Source organism: Ambystoma mexicanum, chromosome 1q (genome assembly GCF_040938575.1).
Source record: "Ambystoma mexicanum isolate Mex_15411 chromosome 1q, UKY_AmexF1_1, whole genome shotgun sequence".
In the NCBI taxonomy this organism is placed as follows: Eukaryota; Metazoa; Chordata; class Amphibia; order Caudata; family Ambystomatidae; genus Ambystoma; species Ambystoma mexicanum.
In genome coordinates this window covers 1,527,252,721-1,527,273,331 of record NC_090922.1, presented here as the reverse complement: position 1 = coordinate 1,527,273,331, position 20,611 = coordinate 1,527,252,721, and the positions used below count along the sequence as shown (strand labels likewise).

The window sequence follows — 20,611 nt, the reverse complement described above, 5'->3', positions numbered from 1 at the left end:
GGCGCCGGCTGTAACTAGCCCTCTCTGCAATGGCGCCAGCTGTAACTAATCCACTGTGCAATGGCACCGGTTGTAAGTAGCCCTCTCTGCAATGGCGCTGGCTGTAACTAGTCCTCTGTGCCATGGTGCCATCTGTCAAAAGCCCTCTGTGAAATGGCGCGGGCTGTAACTTTTCCTCTGTGCAATGGCGACGGCTGTAGCTAGTCCTCTCTGCAATGAGGAGAAGTTTGAAAGCAATTCTAGTTTTTATTGGGACCCGCTGCAACTTGTGCAGAATTGGGGTGATAGGGCCAGTCGTTGCAAAGTATATTCTGTGGGACCCGTCTATGGCGTGTTCAAGTCATCTAATTCACACTAGGCAGTAGGACGGGCAATGTGGGCGCAATGTTCTGCCAACAGAAGTAGTTTAATGTGCCTCCTCAGCAACAGATAATTATTAAAGGCAATTAAAATCTAATTAATAGGGGGATCATGCAACCCCCCTGATAATGGCATGTTGTCAGGGGTGTTTTTAGGTCTGGAAAGGATCTGGGGCTACGCTAATGTCAGGACTGTCGGGACTCGGGCTAGCTAGCCTTTTGGTTGTAGCCCCTGAGCTTCTGTCCAGGGCTACAACCAAAAGACCCAAGGCTATAGGCACCCCTAGAAACGCCTCTGCATGTTGCCATAAATACCTCACATTTTTTGTGCGTGGCTTGGAGTGGCGGCTAACAGAATGTCGGTTTTGTTTTGATTGAGGTCAAGCCAGTTTATGGCCATCCATTTTTTCAATGCAAGTGAAAGCCAATTATATTTGGGAGATGTTGAAGTAATAGTCACATTTAATCTGAAAACAAGTTTCTGACCCAAACCCATAGAAAGCAGATGGACACTCAGGAACTGGGTACTTCCGACCTGCACCCATCAACACCAGAGGTTTGCATCTGACTTTCCCACTATCCCACAAATGAGCCTCACGTGCCCCCTTTTTCTTACAAAGCCAAGCGAGGCCGCTGTGGAAAACAGGTGCTATACAAGACCACTTAAATGATCTTACATTACAATATTAAACTAGAAAGGGAATGAGCAGGGTCACAGTGAGATGGCACATTTGACCACAGCGGGTGGGGAGACAGTGTCACGTCACTTAACTGTTGGTGTACGGCTTGTCAGGAATTCAGTTGTCCAGTCAGTAGAGTATTACAGCACGATGCAAATGTGCTTAGGCCAATCATTTATTATCAGGCGGTATTCATGCAAAATATACTTTTACAAACCCTCCTTTTGGCCTAAGCCAAGAGCATTACTCAAACATTAGCATCATCCGAAAACCACGTATTATCATCAGAGCATCCTGAATCGCTATCTTCAAAAACATTGACCACCATTAATTCCTTTATGGTGATGTCCTGCATTACCAAGGCATTAGTAATTTTTACCGGCCTATGTGTCTTAGGTTCTAGTTTACCAACTGCTTGTGCACAACTTCCCCCTATCATGAAACAGATGACAGGAAGACACTGTATGCAACAACAGCAAAACAGTACAATGCAAAGGTTCACCATCAGAACTGCAAAGATTCTCCAGCCCCAAGATCGTAACAAGTCCCAGAACCATGTGCCAATATCCCAGTTTCCGTCTGGAACTTGTACATCTGTACTTAAGGAGTGCAATTTCTTAATTGCCTTAAATATGGTGGGGGAGGAATCGGGGTTAAAAACGCAACACGCAGATCCCACCATTTTGCACACTCCACCACACTCAGCTATAATGATGTCTAGCACCATCCTATTTTGGAGAGCCACTAATCTAATAGCATTTTGCTCTAATGTCATGTTATATAGGATGTCAGTGGTTTCATTGATGGTTTTCTCTAAAACCCCTGCCAATGTTCTAATATCTTGAGAGTTTATTTTCTGTCCCCAAAACGGTACAAAGGATTTAGCAACGTCACCCAGAATCTGTGAGGGAGTGTCACCATCCTCATCTCGCCTGGAACGACTTCTAGAAACTTCAGCAGTGGTGGCAACATATACACCTGGTAACAGTATTCCTAAATAACAAGTACCCTCCAAGTCTCTTGGCAACCATGGATATGCTTCATTACCACAAACAAAGTAAACGGGATCTCCTACATACAGAGGTCTATCCACACTGGTTAGTACGGCAGTATTCATACATCCCTCAAATGTACCCATTGGCTGGGAATCCTCTCTTTGTATGCAAAATGGAACATAGTGTGGACTATGGTTAATGGTATAGGAAGGAGGCATGGCATCCCTATTACCTACGGGAGCCATTTTAAAGGTACTCATAGATTGGAAAGGTCTAAAGAGTCTATCAGAAGGCCTAATAGAAACAACATTTAGCTTGTTGCTATTTGCAAACAGAGAACATGCTAAAGGTGCTAAAACTTGTTTTACAAACTCATTGAGATTAGTCCCATCAAAATTCCCAGTGACACTATCGTTCCACCTGCCAAAGAATAATTCCCTAAGTGAAGCATAACAAGCAGTAGTTAGAGGGAGAGGATGTATATGCCAGTCCAATCCTTTTTTCCCCATGTTGCGGCAGATGTCAACATATCCAACAATTGGTCTTATTTAGAATGGCTTGTGTGGCGTTCATAATCATCAATAGGGTGTGGCTGTGATAACCCCCTTTATGTTGGAGGTCTCGAGGATGAAGAGTGTGCATTTTGCACCATGTGTGCAAATCGCTATCTTCAAAAACATCGACTGCCATTAATTCCTTTATGGTGATGTCCTGCATTACCAAGGTATTAGTAATTTTCCTGGCCTATGTGTCTTAGGTTCTAGTTTACCAACTGCTTGTGCACAACTTCCCCCCATCATTTGCACACATGGAGGAGACATAGTGGAGACACTTGCAGTTGGCAATAAAATATCAAGCAGATGTGCACCCCCAGATACCAAAACCTGAATGTCAATGTTATTACAATACAAGCTGTTATTGTGATAAGTACCCATTTGGTACTCGGGGACCATGGCCCTTGATGGGCAGATTCATCATCAGCAAAACAATCAGTATCCTTATTAGTACGAGTGGCCCCCAAAGCGTCCATTTAGAAGCCTCACTGTTAAGCTTTTTTAGCACATCTGTGGGTGTCACTTGATCTTGATTTAAGGTAACTTTGCTGGTCCCTGCCTCTTATTGTATGCAGCAGAGCAATGATGAGGGACTGGCTCAACATTGGTTTCTTGTGGGTTTCTTGTGGGTACAGAATCCTAGCTGCACTTTCCTATTCTATTTACATGAATGTAATGTCAGCAGGCCCTACATCTAAATCATGTTCCGTGGTCACAGATTGCACCTTAAATCTCCAGGTACAGAATGATCAGGGAACAAAGCATTGTCTTTTCCTGAAGAAGATGAAGAAGCAGAAACAAGATTGATCGACGATGAAGAAGAAATTGAAGAAGAAGAACCAATCTACCCAGACCTCACGGGCTTAGGAAGGACTTTCAAAGAAGGAGCAACAATCTCCCCAGACCCCACAGGCTCAGGACACATGTTCGTGTCACCATCAGTGTCGCTCAAAGCAAGCTCGTTATGAGTGTCAGGATCATCAATTCCCTTCTCTTCCCCTTCGTCATAGGGTGACAGAGGAAAAGAAATCCTCTTCACATCTGTCGGCTGGATCCAGTGTTTCTTTCCAGTCAGTCGTACTGCAGTTTGCATAGCCAAAAAGGATCTGATGGGGTACCTTCCAACGAGGTGCAAGGCAGGTGCCCCTCTTGAAATGTTTCACTAAGACCCACTGACCAGGTCGGAGTCGGTGACCTGGACCCTCGTATTTTACATGGAGGGCTGCTCCTACCTGTTGGTGAATCAAACGCTAGTTTTGAGACAAATGATCACAATAATCAGACAAGAGCGGATACTCAATATCTTTGAACTGTTTGGGCCTCGGTGCATTCCATACATTGGCTGGTCTCCCCGTGACAATCTCATAGGGGGAGAGCCCTGTCTTTCACTGTGTGGTGGTCTGCATCAATAGTAAGGCAATTGGATAAGTGTCCGGCCATTTCAGATTGCTGTGTGCACAGACTTTACTGATTTTATTCTTCAGAATTCCGTTATGGCGTTCCACAAGGCCGGCACTCTGAGCATGTCTGGCCGAGTGGAACCGTTTATGAATCTGTAATCCCGCACATACTTGCAGGATGACAGCAGCGATAAAATGTGGGCCATTATCGGACCAAATTACTCTCGGCAAGCCAAACCTAGGAAAATATTCCTTAAGCATGGTCTTTGCCGTTGACATTGCTGTGGCGTCTTTCAGTGTGAAAGCCTCAACCTATTTACTAAAGGCAGAGATAACAACTAAGACATATTTATAGTTTTGGCAATATTCCATCTCAATGAAATCAAAATGGATCACCTCAAAAGGCAAGGATAGGGGACCAAAACTGCCCTTCGGTGTCAGTGTTCCCTTCCCAATGTTATGTTGCAAACCTATCATGCAACTCTGGACCAAACATTCAGCAGTTTTCTGGATATTAGCGCTATACCAGACGGGATCTAATTGTTGACAAATCTTTTTAGCACATATGTGTGTTGGGCCATGAGTCATGGTGACCATAGTAGTGACCATAGTAGTGACAAAGGCAATGGGTAGCATGCATCTTTGCTTCTCATTATCCACACAACAACCCTCACCGTCTAGACCCAATGGACCCTCAGCCCACTGTTTGATTTCTTCTGGAGTAGCTTTAGCCTGAATTTCTTTTACACTCCTAACCCCTTCGTCCATCATACAAGTATCAGTAAGCCATCTTGCTGAATCGAGCATGTACATTTTTGAGTGCAAATCAATAGCAGTCAGTTTGGCTATTCTGTCAGCAAAAGTGTTTCCTTTTCCTACGTCGTCCATCACTTTCTGATGTGCGGTGCACTTCATTATTGCTAGTTGTGTAGGAAGCGCAAGTGCTGATAGCAACCAGACTATCAGAGTGCCATGTTGAATTTTTGTTCCATGTGAGGTCAAAAATCAATTCTGCCCTTTGTTTCTTGTTCGGTAATAAAGAGGTAATCATGTGACATTTCATCACTCCAATCCTTCCCTTGCAGAGAAGGCAATAGTTCAGCCGGATTCAATGAACAACATCTCTTAATATGAATATTCGGAGCAAATAGAATCAGCGTGTACCTTGTTAGTCGAGTTGATGTGAGATCTTGCGTCTGTGTTCTGTTTAATAGAACGTCTACGGAGTAGCGTACCATCACGGTTAAAGTGTGACCTAAAACCATACCCTCACTTTGTTTCACGGATGCAGCAGCAGCAGCTACAGCTCTCAAACATCTCGGCAAAGCGTATGCAACAGGGTCTAACGTGGGGGAAAAATAGCCGCACGGCCTATTCTTGCCCCCATATTCCTGTGTCAAAACAGCCAAAGCACATCCATTACGTTCATGCACATACAAAACAAAGCCTTTTTTGTTATTTGGTGTCCCCAAAACTGGTGCTGAATACAGCGCAGTCATAAGTAAATCAAAAATGTTCTGACAATCCATGTTCCACGATAAAGGTGAAGAAATGTCCTTCTTTGTCAATGCCAACATAGGTTTTATCTATAAAGAAAAATTTGGGATCCACTGTCTACAATATGATGCCATGCCTATTAAAGCTCTGACCTCCGTCAGTGTATTTGGAACAGACATATCAGAGATGCTTTGTATCTGTTCAGGTGTCAGTCTTCTTACCTCCTTTGACAGGAGATAGCGCAAATAGGTGACCTCCTGTCGACAATACTGAAACTTCTTCAATGAAGCCTTATGCCCGTGCTCTGCTAAATGAATAAGCAGCAACACGGTGCCCTCTTTGCAAGCAACTTAAGAATCAGCAGCTAGAAGTAGATCATCAACATATTGCAACAACGTGCAAGTGGAAGGTACCTCAAGTGTATCAAGCTGTTCCTTCAACGTTCTACTATAGATACTTGGAATCTCAGTGTACCCTTGTGGCACACGAGTGAATGTGAACGAGCGTTCCCCTTGGGTGAATGCAAACAAATATCTGCTATCAACATACACAGGGTTACTAAATAAAGTGTTTTTCAAATCCACAACACTAAAATGTGCAGCCGTGGCTGGAATTATGGTCAGAATAGTGGTGACATGGGGTAAAATCGTAAACTGTGGAGCAACCACCTTATTAATTGCACGCAAATCAATAATAAAAAGAAGAGGAATCTCAGTATCCCCTTTCTAATACACTGGTAAAATCAGACTATTACACACACTCCCCGCAATTTCTTCAATTACACCTCGGTGTCCGAAATCAGAAATAATACTTTTTAAAGCCTGTTCACCTTTGACCGAAATCTTATACTGTGGAATACGCAGCATCTTGCTGAATCGAGCATGTACATTTTTGAGTGCAAATCAATAGCAGTCAGTTTTTCTATTCTGACAGCAAAAGTGTTTCCTTTTCCTACATCGTCCATCACTTTCTGATGTGCGGTGCATTTAACACCTGGTTTCAACATAATTTTAACTGGCTCAACCTGTAAAATTCCAAACTCATTACCATTAACTGCCCATAAACATGTTGGAATCTTATTCAATTCAATTGGTAAAGGCATAGACAAACATTGTGGGACGGAAGTTTGTTGGGGTGAAATCGTTAAGTACACTCCATCTGGAGAACACTAAATCACAGCATTCAATTTCTTTAATAAATGCAATCCCAACAAATTTTCGCCACAATTTGTCGTCAATAGAAATGGACGGGAATCAGTGAATGGTCCCAGTGAAATTGATACCGGCCGAGAGACCGGACTAACCACTGGCATACCAGAAATCCCTACAGAAATGTTGTTCTGCACCGACAGTGGAATATCTCGAACCCGTGAATGATCAATAGAACACTTCTATCCTCCTGTATCTATCAAGAATAGATGCTCCCTTTTCCCCACCTTCATTTCAACGTAGGGCCCTTTCTGATCGATGGGAAAAGGTACCGGTTCCAGACCCTGCTTCAGGATGTCCTAACAGAACAGTATGTCGTCAGATGCAAAATCCTCAGAAAAATAGACATTCGAAGCATTATCAAAAATATTCCCACTACTAACACTCTGTTGCTGATTATCTTGTGATGGTGTCTGTTGGTTCTGTGAAAACTGATTTCTACCAGGACCCCTTATCCCAGGACGGCCACTGGATCATCGACTCATGGTGTCATACGTGCTATTTCTTCTCTGCTGAAGGATTGTGCATTGTGCTCGCCAATGACCCTCCTGTCTACAATATGCACACTGGTTTATGTGTACAGGACCCAGTTGTGCGCCATCCTGTGGTGTAAATTGGCCTCTGAACTGTGTATTCCCACCTCTGGCTCCTTTCTTCTTTTCCACCTTCTCCTTCTCTGTATTAACCCTATTTTCATAATACTGAGCCATATTTGACACTTCAAATTGTGATTTCGCGTGCCACGCACTCTCAGAAGTCATGATCTGTGATTGGGTTTCAGGCAACAATCCACGTACAAACTTATCAACAAATAGCCTCTCTCCTGGCTCTGTACTTAAATCTTGACCACTAAAATCTGAAAATACTTGCTCAAATCTGTTAAAAAAAACTATGTTGCACCTTCTGACTTCTCTTGCATGCAAGCCGTAAGCTTATGCCATATAATTCTTTTTTCAGGAACAAGAGTTTTCTGTCTGGCAACATCAATATCACCTGTGGCGGTTTTTCACCGGCATTCCTGTCCCCATCTACTCGTATTAAGGCATCCCATTTATCACCCATTCCTGCATGATCATCTACAGTTCTAATCTGCTTCCACAAATCAGCAGGAAGGATCACAGGAAACAACAAATCTATATCATCCATCATGAAAACTGACAAATGCAAGACAGATTCAATTTCTTTATAAAATCCTGGTGAATTCTTCCTAATATCTGGAATTGATTGCCTAATGGTATTCACCTCCTGTCTAGAAAACGGGACATGAACAAACTGTGAGACATAATGTGCTTCATTAGTAGTGGCAGGTGTTCCTGCTGCAGCATTAGCTGGAATCTCTACTTTCGGAACAAATGTCAGAGGAACCTCCCTCATCGGCATTATAAAGAAGGCAAATAGGAACGTCTATTAAGCCGCAAGGCTAAATCAAGTGACAAAGAAGTCAATGCAGTATCGGGCGAAATTGCTCTTTTATAAATAACCATCAAATCTGTGGGACAACATTCCTTTCTCTTCATAAATTCATCTTGTAAATACTCAATCATCACCTGTAACACTTTCCTTTACATTGCGGGAGTATACTGACTAAACGTGCCATGCACTTCAATGGGAGAAATTGAAACATCCGAAATCCATCTAAGAGCGTCTCTTGTGCAAATGCGCATTTCTTCACTCATTGGTTTCAATGGAGGAAGAAATCACTTCTGCACATATGAAACCTACTGTCCATTATCATCCATCTCATCTTTCTGTAACCGATCTAGCTCCCTTTTAAACTCAAATACCTTCTCTACATGCTCATATACTTTTGCTGCAGTGTCCCTTGAGCGGGCAAGGACTTTCAAATCTTTCAACTCCTGTGGGACATTCATGTCCGTCAAATCACTCCATATATCAACTAAATACGTTCCCATCCGTTCTATCAAAATATTCTGTTCCGGAACACCCCCTTGATCAGAAATCGCAACTAAAACAGCTGATACATTACCCTCTTCTATGTACCTTTCAGCCCATGTATACAATCCTCTCTTTCTGTCTTCAGATACTGTGCCACAAGTTACTATTCTTGGATCAGCTCCCACCCCTTCCACCACTACAGGTGGAGCAGAACCACCTGGCAACGAGAGTTCATACAAATCTTTTACAATAGGTAGCAGAGGCAATACCGCTGGCGGTGCATACAGAATTATGGGGACAGCACCTGTTGGCACGGGTGGAGGTGCAGGGGGAGGAACAATAATGGGAAGAAGAGGAAAAACAATGGGGGAGGCACATAAGGAGGTGGTGCAGTTGAAACAGTTCTACGTTCATTCAATAATTTACTCGTCTGACGTATGAAAATCCTGAGAAGGATATATCTTTTGCACATCGAGTTGGAAAGCCCTGTCGATACCTCTAATGCAGCGGTATTCAAACTCTGGGGCGTGACCCCCCAGGGGTCCGCGGGTGCTTCCCTGTGGGGCTCTGAGAGCTCACCAGGAAATCTTTTTTTTTAAAAGAAAATAATAATATTTTCTTTTTTTTTTAGATTGGAAGAAATGGGCAGGGGTGGCTCACATGGTCGGGCTGAAGCATGAAACTGTCTCAGGCAACAATGAAAAAGTGGCCTGCAGTTGTAAATGGATATTCATTCCTTTAGTCACAGATTGGGCCTCATTACAGCTATGGCGGTATGGTAACAACGGTGCTGGTAAGCTACCGGCACCGTTGCTACCGTACCACCATAGTATGAGTTGTGCTCGCGGGTGCCCTCCCGCCCACCAGGTCTGACCTGGCAGGCCATGCGGCACCCGCGAGCACAGCTCGTCAGATGCACCAGCACCGTTATTAGCGGTGCCGGTGCATCCGAGCTCCCCATTCCCATTGAGGCCTATGGGGCTCAAATGCGAATGGGGATCTACCAGTACTGGTACCCACGAAAGGGCAATTATCAGGTCCACCTACCTCGGCATGACCCGCTAATTGCCCATCGCGGGTGCCGGACCCGGATGCAACTCCGGCAGCAGCCGTGCCGGTTTTACTGGCACAGCTACCGCCAGGGTTGTGATGAGGCTCACTGTTTCAATAGTACCCAAGGGGGTGCTTTGTGTTAAACTGTAAATAAATTGTGATATATTCAGTAACAATGGTCAAAATTACTTACTGCATAGTTAAGTAACTCATCAAACTGGTCCACATTGGCCAAAATGGTGGCCCATTTTGACTGGCCCACACTAACATTTTACATTTTTGGTACAGGCATTGCCCTGTAGGCCAGTCCGAGTTTGGCGGCTCATCCATAATGGTGAGGGGGCGCCCACCCATTGGCCCCTCACACATTATGGAGGAGCTAAGGAGCAAGCTGAGTGAAACACTGAGCACTCCTTCAGCTGCTTTTTCCAGCTGATGGAGAGCTCCTGGGCTGGCTGAACTGTCAAAGGGCAACAGTGTTTCCCTTTGACAGTTCAGTTTAGTTCAGTTCAGTTTAGTTCCCCAGCCGAACATGCTTACTGAGCCATGCAAGTGCTGGGGCATTTTGCTTGGTCAGCATTGCATAGCTCATTGGAAATGCTGGCTGGGGTACTGCATGTCTGTATGTCCGACGGGGAGCTCCTGTGCCTCCTCGCACATACAGACAGAGCAGCCTGGAGCAGGGCGTTTCAGCACCCACACACAAGCCAATGCAGAGGGTATGTTTATATTCATTGTTTTTATTTAAACATGTGTATGGATGCGTGAATGATTATGTTATGAGTGAGTGTATGGTGATGGATGCTCGTGTGAATGATAGAGTGATTGCTGTATGATTGTGCAGCGCCTTGCATACACACATAATCACGTTGACTGTGTTAGGCCCAGTGGGGCACAGGGGACAGGGATGGTATCTTTTTACTGCACATCTATCATAGATGTCCAGTAAAAAATGTCATGCCTTTCCCCCGGGCCCCCTAGCACCAATTGCAAACTGTTCGGCTATTTACCCATTTTTTTGTTAAAAGTATGCTCTAAAATGCAACATTTTAAACCCATTATTGAAACAAAATTCACAGGGGCAAACCCCCCCCGAACCGCCCTTTATTGTTTCAGGCTCCCTCACTATGCTTGGTCGCTATGGCATTTATGAGGGAAATAGTGATGCCCCTCCACTTAAAAAAATCACCAGCCGCCACTGGCCCTCAGACTGTGTTGGGAATGGGATGGGGGAACCCAGGGGCTGTGGTGGGAGCACAATGGGCGGGATGGGCGGGTGCCATGGGATAGTGGTCGGAGCAGAGTGGGGAGAGCCCAGGGTGTGTGATGGGGTGGAGAGAGACCAGGGACTGGGTAGGAGTGGGATGAGGGAGCCTAGCGACTGTGATGGGAGCAGGTGACTGTGAAAACTGTCCATTTGGCATTTCTGGGGGGTCCCGACCTGCCCAAATTTTGCTCAGGGGGTCCTCGGCCAAAAAAGTTTGAAGACCACTGCTCTAATGGATTCTGACTGTTTCTGCTGATCATGCAATAATGCTTTATCAGCATTTGTCATGTGTCTACGTGCATACTTTTCTCTACTTTTGAGTTGCTGCATAGCTTCCTTTTTCCAATTTTTAACTGCATCAAATGCTTCAGGAATAGCCTTTTTTCTCAACAATACAGATTCTAAATGCTCTAGGCAGTCAATTTCAAAACTACCATAAACTGGCCACTGAAGTTCAGAAACATGTCTGGTCTGTCTGTGCCAAATTTCATTAAATACAATAGATCACAGGCCATACTTACAATACATTAAATGGGCCGGCGACCCTTCGGGTGGCGCCGGTTGGCCTTGTTTCAAAGATTGTCTTTCCCTGCGGAATAATACCCTGAAACAGGATGACAATTTCCCAGGCATAGTTCATTCGCAATCTTACCTGGCTACGTTTCTTTCTGCAGAGACAACACTTGCAACAAAAATCAGGATTTTTTAGGAATCGGGATACGACTCACCTGATTTCAATTAATCAAAGTGTCCGATCGGACATCAAATTTTCATGGCTGGCGTTTTCTGACAAACAAGCCTCGATACGGGGACCCTCGTCGTGATGTCCTACTAAACGCTGCACACCGTCCAGGGATCAGGCGTACAGTACTGCAGTTGAATAGCGTCTCACTTTGCAGGGGCCCCCATTACTCTCCGATCCCGGTCCGGTAGCCTCGTCTTCGTCTAGCGATGTGACATCAATCTTCAGGATCCCAATTCAGGCGCCATCTGAAATTTTAAAGAATATCGAGGCTTAATACCACATAATAGAAATACACCAGTGACGAGGTTAAAGTATAATGTACATTTATTAACAGGCAGCTGTCTGGCTCTCAACACCCTGCAATGTGTGCAAGCAGACACCATGAGATGAGAGAGTGCTGGACAAGTTTTCCACAATCCCGGACACATTGTCCAGCCCCTCTTCGTGTAATATATTTACCTAAGGTTCATGGCCTATCCACATAACTAAGTCATGCTTAAACATCTTTGAATAGTTTGTTGTTTTCTTTTAAACATTTCACATGTTTTCCAAACATAAGACACAACGGTAACATTCCTTATTTTGCTCGCTTATATTTGTCTATCATTTGTTCTTGAGTTTAAAGTCAGCTTAGTTTCAAGGAGAGAAAACAAAGATTTCTGCAAAAGAGCATGTTCAACTATTCATCATTCTACTTTGCTGTTTGAACGGAGAAGGCACTATTGGAGCAGATGATATCTAAATTACTGATTAGTACGACTTTTGTTTAACTCCAAGGTTTCTCAGTGTAGGACAAACAATCCACTTTAGCAGCTTCAACATTCTTATCTACGTTGACATCATGGAAACAGTACAAAGTTAATTTTGCTCTGCTGGAGCCGAAAACACAAAATGACAGAAAGCAAAATGGTGTATAACTCAAAATGGCGCCGTAGTCAGCCTGTTTCAGGTTCATTCAATGCAATATTACAGTACAATGCGAATGTGCTTAGGCACATCATTTACTATCAAGCGGTATTCATGCAAAATATACTTTTACATCTTCACTGCCTCTTCAGCAGCCACCCCAGCCGTAGTCTGCTCTGGCGTACAGCAAGGTAATTGTGTGTTGCCCACATTATACAATGTTTTCACCAAGCATCTCTTTGACAAATTAGACAAACTGGGTGTCACGTATACTAATTATGCAGATGACACACAAATACTCCTATCGATCACAGGCTCTTACAACACTGACTCAATCATCATCAATAAAATCTACCTCACCCTCCAAGCCTGGTTGGCACAAAACGAGTTATGTCTCAATGATGAGAAAACTAAATTACTCATCATAGGAAGAAATATAAACTAAATAACCTACCACAACTCTACAAATCCTTCAACATTGATGGCAATACTATCAACGTTGCCAAAGAGATAAAAATATTAGGTGTCTACATCGACTCAACACTTACCTTAACAGGACAGGTCAATTCCATTGTCTCTACTGCAGCATATACGTCCATTTTAATTAGAGCCAGCAGACCCTTCCTCTCATCTGACAACTGCATTACCCTGGCAAGAGCATTTATTCTCTCTAAGATCGATTGTTGCAACTCTCTCTTTGCAGAATCCACTGCCAAAAACATTAGCAAACTTCAAGTCGTACAAAACAATGCAATCAGAGCATCACTTAACATACCCAAACATAAACACATCTCATCAACTAGACGCAACATTCATTGGCTCACAGAACGAGACCGAATAAAATTTAAAGTCCTTTTGCTTACTCACAAATGGCTCTGGAATGATTCCCCAGCATACCTCAGCAATCAAATTGCCAAACCCCAATCCAAAAGAGCCACCCGGTCCTCCTGCACCAGACTAATCTCTACACTGAGATTTAGGAGACAGAAAGCTGGCGTCTCTAGCTCCCAGTGATCACTGCCAAACTCTAAAACACCTTGCCATCATCTCTCAGAACTGACACATCCTTGTGGTCCTTCCGCAAAAGCCTTAAAACCTTACTGTTCAAACAAGATGCAAACTAACTGTCACTTAGCTTAGGACCCCTCACCTAGCATAGGATTCCACATCTAGAAACAAGGAATTCCTATAAATCCTGCAACAAATCAGGGCCTGCTTATCTGTGTAATTTGTGTACATTGCGTAAGCTTATAAATAATGTATGATAGTGTAGGATATTGTAGGAAAAGAATGTGGGATAAGATAGTAACCTTCACCTCCACATTGCACCCTGCCTCTGTAACCTTTCATTGATTAAGCTGAATGTTATGCCTGTAACCAGTCTCGTAAGATTAAGCGCCTAGATACCTCTAGGTTTTGTGTGCTATATAAATGTTCAAATAAATAAATAATATGGAGCTGTCTTTCACAGAATGGGTGGGTGGAGAGTATCCGTTCCAGGGCACTGGAATGCATGGCCCAGGCACAGGTATCAAGCTGATGTAACCCAGAAAGAATCTGAGATGTTGGTCTTCCATGACAGAGAGGATGGTGCCTGTATCCATGCCCCAGTGGCAGGGGCACCAGTCTGCCCTTACTCATGCATATTCTGTTCTTCCCTTGCAGATACAATGATCCTCAGGAGTGCCCACTCACCGTGGAGAAGCTGGGCACAGGAAGCAGCCGTTACATCTGCGTGTTCCCCTCGACGGAGGTGCAACTCTTCACAATGTTGACCCTTAAAGTCATCAATGCAGCCACTAGTGTAATGAGATACACACGTGAGCTGTATGCAGAGAATGTGGGTGAGATATTTCAGTGTTTGAGTACTACATCATGCATTGCTTTCATCTGCACTCACAACTTGGACCCCATGTAAGAGCCATCCAAACTGTTGTTGACCGAACTCAGCTCTGAGGCTGATATATATCCCACTCTGCCTTAAGATGAGGCAGCAAACCCAGTGAGGTCCACACTTTTGAGCATGCATGGTCCTACGGACCGTTATCCAACGGAGAGGGAGAACTCCACCAAGGTTGGTAGGGTAGTGAAACAAGAGTTATATATGAGGATAGAAACGAACGACAGTAGAGACATTAAGATCTTACACGTGATCTGGGCCTTCCCTAGAAGGGATTAAAAGAAATCATCTTACAGCCCTAGCCTAGGAATGGAATCCGTTGGGTGGAAACCCCAATAGACAAATTCAAATATGCTATGACAAATTGGTTCTATTTGCAAGAGAGAAACATATTACAACAAAAAGTGGATTCTGTACCCCTTCTGAAACTTTTGTGAAAGAATCAGTGAAGTGGGCAAATCCTATTTCTGAACACAATCATGCCTTTGATCCGGAGAATCGACACAAGAAGGGGGAGTTGAGGGCTGCCAAAAAGAAAAGCTAAAAGAGATAGAGCTAACGGTATAGGTTCTGTCATCAGAGCACTGAAGCAAAACTGACTTCAAATGATCCAAAAAGATGCAGAACCTATGCTGAAGCAACTAGATAACAAGAACACATCTAACCTGTGGAAATGAGGACAATGCGCAGATCTTCTCTACAGCAGATCCTATTGCAGGGGAGACCTGGATACCCCATTTCCAGACCATTGTTGAGCGGGAAGATGCAGATTCTGGAGAAGTGAAGTGGGGGCATGAAGGTGCTTGGGCCTTGGGGTTTGATAAGGACGATATCAGTAATCTGATAGGGAAATCAAGTGAGTCCAGAGCCCCCAGGGTTGGCCGAATGTGATTTTAAAGCAATCGCCGGATGATTGGGCCAAAATATTAGAAAACCTCCTCTCCATTATCATAAAAGCAACATCTATACCAATGACATGGAAGGTAGAGGTGGTCACACCTATTTATAAAAAGGGTACTAGATCCACCCTAATGCTTTACCGCCCTATATTTTTATTGAACACACCTGGGAAAAATGTTGCATCACAAGTTTTGAGAAACCTCCAAGGGTGGGCGACAAACTCAGGCCATTGTGATAAGAATCAAGTAGGCTTTGTTCGAGGAGTCAGTGCGACTCTAAACAGGATTTTATTAGATCTGTTGAAACAAAACGCGGTAACTAATGGTGCTCTGCTCTCTTTAGCCCTTATTAATGTTGAGGCCACATTTGATAGTATAGCACGATTAAAGCTATGGGCAAAACTAAAGATGTGGGGGCTCCTATCTAGCTTGTTGGACATTATTGTCCAATTATACAGCGATACCTCTATATACGTCAGCTGGAATCAACAATGCAAACTAACAAAGCACATCCCCACCACCAGAGGCCTTAGGCAGTGGTGTATGCACGCCCCTGCTCTGTTCAGCCTATATATCTCAGACCTAAGCGAAGATATGGTGTCGGTCAGGGCTTCCTCCACTCTCCCCGAATAGGGAGGACAATAAATGCAGTGGCTACTATAGGCAGACGATCTGGTGGTATTATATCTAACCCTGATCATTCTGCAAAGATCATTAAAAGCCCAGGAAGACTATATAAATGTTGTTCAATTGGCTAAATGGAAAGAGGGATGTCTGGAGATCTTGAGCGAAGCAGACTATGAGGAGGCAGGGCTAATTTTAAACCGTCGAGACACTAAGAAAATAATTTGGAGATGGTACTGAATTAACACCTTAGACCAGTGCATGTCTAATGAGGTGTACACAAATGTTAGAAATGAAAATAAGCTAATGAACCACACCTCTTGGTATCTGCTGAAAAATCCGGATTAATCTTTTAGGAGGATTTTCATGCAAATCCGGTTTAACCTATTGCCAACACAAGGGAGTCTGGGAACAAGAGCTGGTTGCCGTTACACCAGAGATGTTGTATATTTTGTAACATTTCGGAAAATATGGAGACAATTCGAATTCTGTTGGTGGAATGTACCAAAGTGGCTGCGATTAGAAGTACTATGACTACACACATACATTAGACAGCACATGGTCTTGTCGCCAGACGATTGGTGGGCAATTATCCTAAGTGGGACACATCTGAGCATTTTACTCATGATAACAGGCTTTTTAGAACAATTACTACCTGGAATAGACTAGGTCAGAGGATTCTGAACCTCTGAAAGGCGGATAGACTGATGGTTTGATACCTTATTTTCAAATGTATAAAATGACCTGAGGTTCGGTTTTTAACATGTTTTATTATGAAACTGCTGCGAATTGTACAGGATGTAAAATGTTTTCTTTTGTTTTTTCTATTTTCAAAATAGCTACAAGTTTGCAATGACAAACTAAAGAGATAATAATAAAAAGAGTGAGACTGTCCCCAAAGGTGGTATGGCTGTGGAACGAGTGGGAGAACTCCACAAAAGTTGGAAGGGTTGTCGAAAGAGAGCAAAATGCCAAAGTTAGTAGAGTGTTCGAACAACTGGGAGACTTTTGCCAGAGGTTTTAGGGTTTTCTGAATGGGAAGGAATCTGCCAATGGTTGTTGAATCAGTGGGAGACCGCCGCAAAAGTTGGAAGGGTTGCTGACTGGGTACAAAAGTGCCAATGTTAGTAGGGTTTTCGAAGTAAAGGGAGACGTTCCGGAGGCAATAGCATAGCCTGGGTGCGGAGTAAAGGGCGGTGCTTTTTGTCTACTCCGGTGCTGTTGGGCTGCTGGGGCTCTGGAGAGCTCTGCATTCTGCATTCCTTCGTTCCAGTGGTGTCCCGCTTTAAATGTGCGGATCAGTGACAATTTACATATAGAGACCGAGGACCAGGAAGCCAGTGTTTGTGGCTTTAAACAGCAAGGAACCCTAAGCCACGCCCCCCTGGACGTCTGACCCAAGACCCGGAAACAAAAAGCAGAGCCCAGCACCCTTGCGGCGTGAAACCCGGGTGCGGAGTAAAGGGCGGTGTTTTATGTCTACTCCGGTGCTGTTGGGCTGCTGTTTGGCTCTGGTGGGCGGAAGGTCTACCCAGACTAACACCACGGAAATGAGTGGAAGTAAAACTGTGCCTTAGGCGGGGCCGACGCACTTTTGGAGATCACACGTGGAGAATTGGAGAAGTGTGAGTCTCGCATACATACTCTCCGCCTCCCCCATAAAAAGCTTCTGCTCATTTTGTCATTTTGGATCGGAAGCCGTCTTATATGGAGAAGCAGAGACGTTTAACTGCGACCATCAGACTATAACAAGCATGGACCAAGAAGGTAGGATTTTAAAATATTCCTACAGAGACCGATTGTTGTGTAAGCGGGAGACTGCGGGAGGTCTCTCCTTTGATCCCGCAGCACCATTGCACAGAATTCATTGGAACAGGAACTGTTACAAATTTGCACCACTATGGAGACTCCCCCTCTAGTGGAAGCACTGTTGACAACTGACTTTGAAGAATCAGGCCGCTTGCTGAGAAGTGGCCTCTTAACCATGAAAACATCAGCAGTAATTCAGGCACAGAAAACATCTGAAAGTATCCCCCAAAGAGAAATGGCGACCATCCAAAAAGTGCCAAAAGCAAACCTTTCACCTCCAATTCCCCCCCTCAGATCTCCCCACAAGTATGGCCTATCGCGGAATGGGACCACGCAGTCAGAAACTGTGTTTACCGAGAGCCGCGCTCCGGAGGGCATCTACGGAAGTGTTCCCATCCGCGATGACAGCGCGCTGCGGGTTTCCCGTGGTGAGACTGGGAGCACGGGTGGGGAGGGGTCACCAGAGAAGATGGCCACGCGAGAGGGCGGGGTGGAGATGACAAAAGCGGCCTCGCAACTCCCTGAGCAGAGTTTTCCTGACGATGCGGTTGGCACTCGAGCTGCAGAGCACGAGGAGGAGAGGAAGGGGTTGCCAGGCAAACTCGTCGGAGATCCGCAAGGGCTGAGCCTTATGTCTACCGAAGAGGAGGAAGAAGTGCCTTGTAAGCTGCCCCCTGGAGGTACGTCAAAGAAACCACACAAAACCATACACAACCCTGAAATAAACTTGCATAACTTAACTACAGAAAAAGGATGAAAGATGTTTTAAGATCAGACTTTCTCAAACCAAAGGAAAACAATAGAAAACAATGCTTCCTGTCAGAAACCACAAATCGAAATGGAGGTTCATCCAGTGACAGCAAGAGCCGATCTATCAAGCCCGGATCCAAACTTAACAGACATTAGAGAAAACAATTCTCTCAACGGAACCATATCATATTTGGAAGATCCTGACGAACGAGAAATAGATGACCTTAACATGATGAGAGAACACAATTGGGTCAAAACATACACTTACTCAGCAACAGAAAATCAAGGCGAAATACTACGGTGAAAAGATTCGAACTATTTACCTATCGACCAAAACGACGAAGGGAAAGAAGAAAACACTTCTGAGCCCAAACCAGAGGAAACTTTGGGTAACCGAATCATAAAAAGCCAAGGATGCAAAAATGTTAACACTACTTGCTCATCAACTCCCAACTTCAAATTGCCACCGAAGTTACAGTCGAAGAAAACAGGTAAATTGACAGTCCAGACAAATAACCCGATTGGAAGGTTCTTCAAGAAACTAGGGAAAACCCCCATAGTGAACCGATTCAAACTCTCCGACATGGAAATCCTTGAGGGAATCCCACCGTCTCCTCATAGAAAATCACTCAAACAATCAGTGTCAACACAATTACCTGAAAGTGGCTGCTTTTTGCCCCAAATACGTTGGCAATTCGGCCAAACTAAGACCCCTCAACTTACAACGGAGCAATTCAAACTCGCCAATGACTGCAGAAACAAGAAGCCAACGTTAGCGGTTTATGATGAGGAAAAAAAAAAACTAATACATTAGAGAAGGAAGCTATACCAACAGAAGGGGAAAAAAATCAAGAAGCTGCATCAAAGTCTAAAACCATCAACGCAAGAAATCACGAAGAAGTAAAATTACTAGAAGCTACCTCAGACCACAAAACAATGACTAAAGAGTCGGATGACAAAACGAGAGAACAGGCACTAGGTAAAGAAACCACACCCATGGAGGAGACAAAAAGTCAAGAAACCATATTGAGGCCCCAAACAATCCATTGAAGAAATCAAGAAGAAGCAAAACTGGCAGAGGCCATATTAAATTACAAATACATGATCAAACACAAAGAGTCGACCCGATGCCTGAACTTGACCCTTCAGCAAAGAAAGGACGATGCCCTTGTGGACACATTGCGCTCACTCCTCTCTACTCCACACAAAGCTAAGCTTGAACAGGAACCTTTAAAGACAAAAGAAAGGAATTCACCTGGAAAAAAGGCTGACTTATTGCCGGTCATGTCAGCGGTGACCATCGCCTTAGCACCATTTGGCAAGTACTACGTGTTATATGGATCCATTAATGATACCTTAAAGGATCACACTTCACTATTAGCGTCCTGCACATTACGTCCCAAACAGTAAAGAAACTCGTGCTCCTGATGGCAGGCGATGTCAAAAAGAGGAGACCTCTTACGAGAAACAACATCTGATGAAAGAGGTCACAAGGGAGAAAACAGAAATAAAACGGAAAAAGACTGGAACCATGAGACCAAAAAAAAAAGATGGGACCCGACACAGAGAATATCAAACATAAAAGACTCTGTGAGAGAGAAAAGAAAATGTAATCAAATACCGGAGAAAGATAATGATAAAAAAGAAGAGGAAAGATCTGCAAGTCGCAAACCGAAAGGCCCAAATGCAATGCAGACTATCAGAGACATTGAAAGAACAAAGCAGCGAGAAAACTCCGATATCAAAGCACAGTGGAAAAATGAAGACAGGAACGTAGAAAAAACACCAATCAGGAAACCAAAGGGTCTGATTCACACGCAGACCACTAGAGGAAAAGATAGATGCCCGACGAGAGATAAATCCCTGACCCAAGATTACCCAGACACAGCTGAAAAAGACTCAAAAAGATGGGCGTGGTTCCCCTCGGTATTGTCACGCTACACTAGAAAATAGCAACCCACATGCTGTGTCCGTGGTCTTGAAACTGCGGCACAGACTATGGAGCAAATTATCACTATCGGATCATGGAACACCAGAGGCCATACTCACCTCACACAACCAGGTGAGAT

At 44.1% G+C, this 20,611-nt stretch overlaps 1 protein-coding gene across 1 annotated transcript in view; it reads left to right on the top strand.

The window, feature by feature from the left end:
* Nucleotides 1-20,611, top strand: part of MPL (MPL proto-oncogene, thrombopoietin receptor) — a 301,040-nt gene that overhangs the window by 68,060 nt on the left and 212,369 nt on the right. Inside the window, exon 3 of the mRNA XM_069642442.1 lies at nt 14,226-14,404. Coding sequence (XP_069498543.1) covers nt 14,226-14,404 — 179 coding nt within the window. The remainder of the gene's footprint in view (nt 1-14,225; nt 14,405-20,611) is intronic.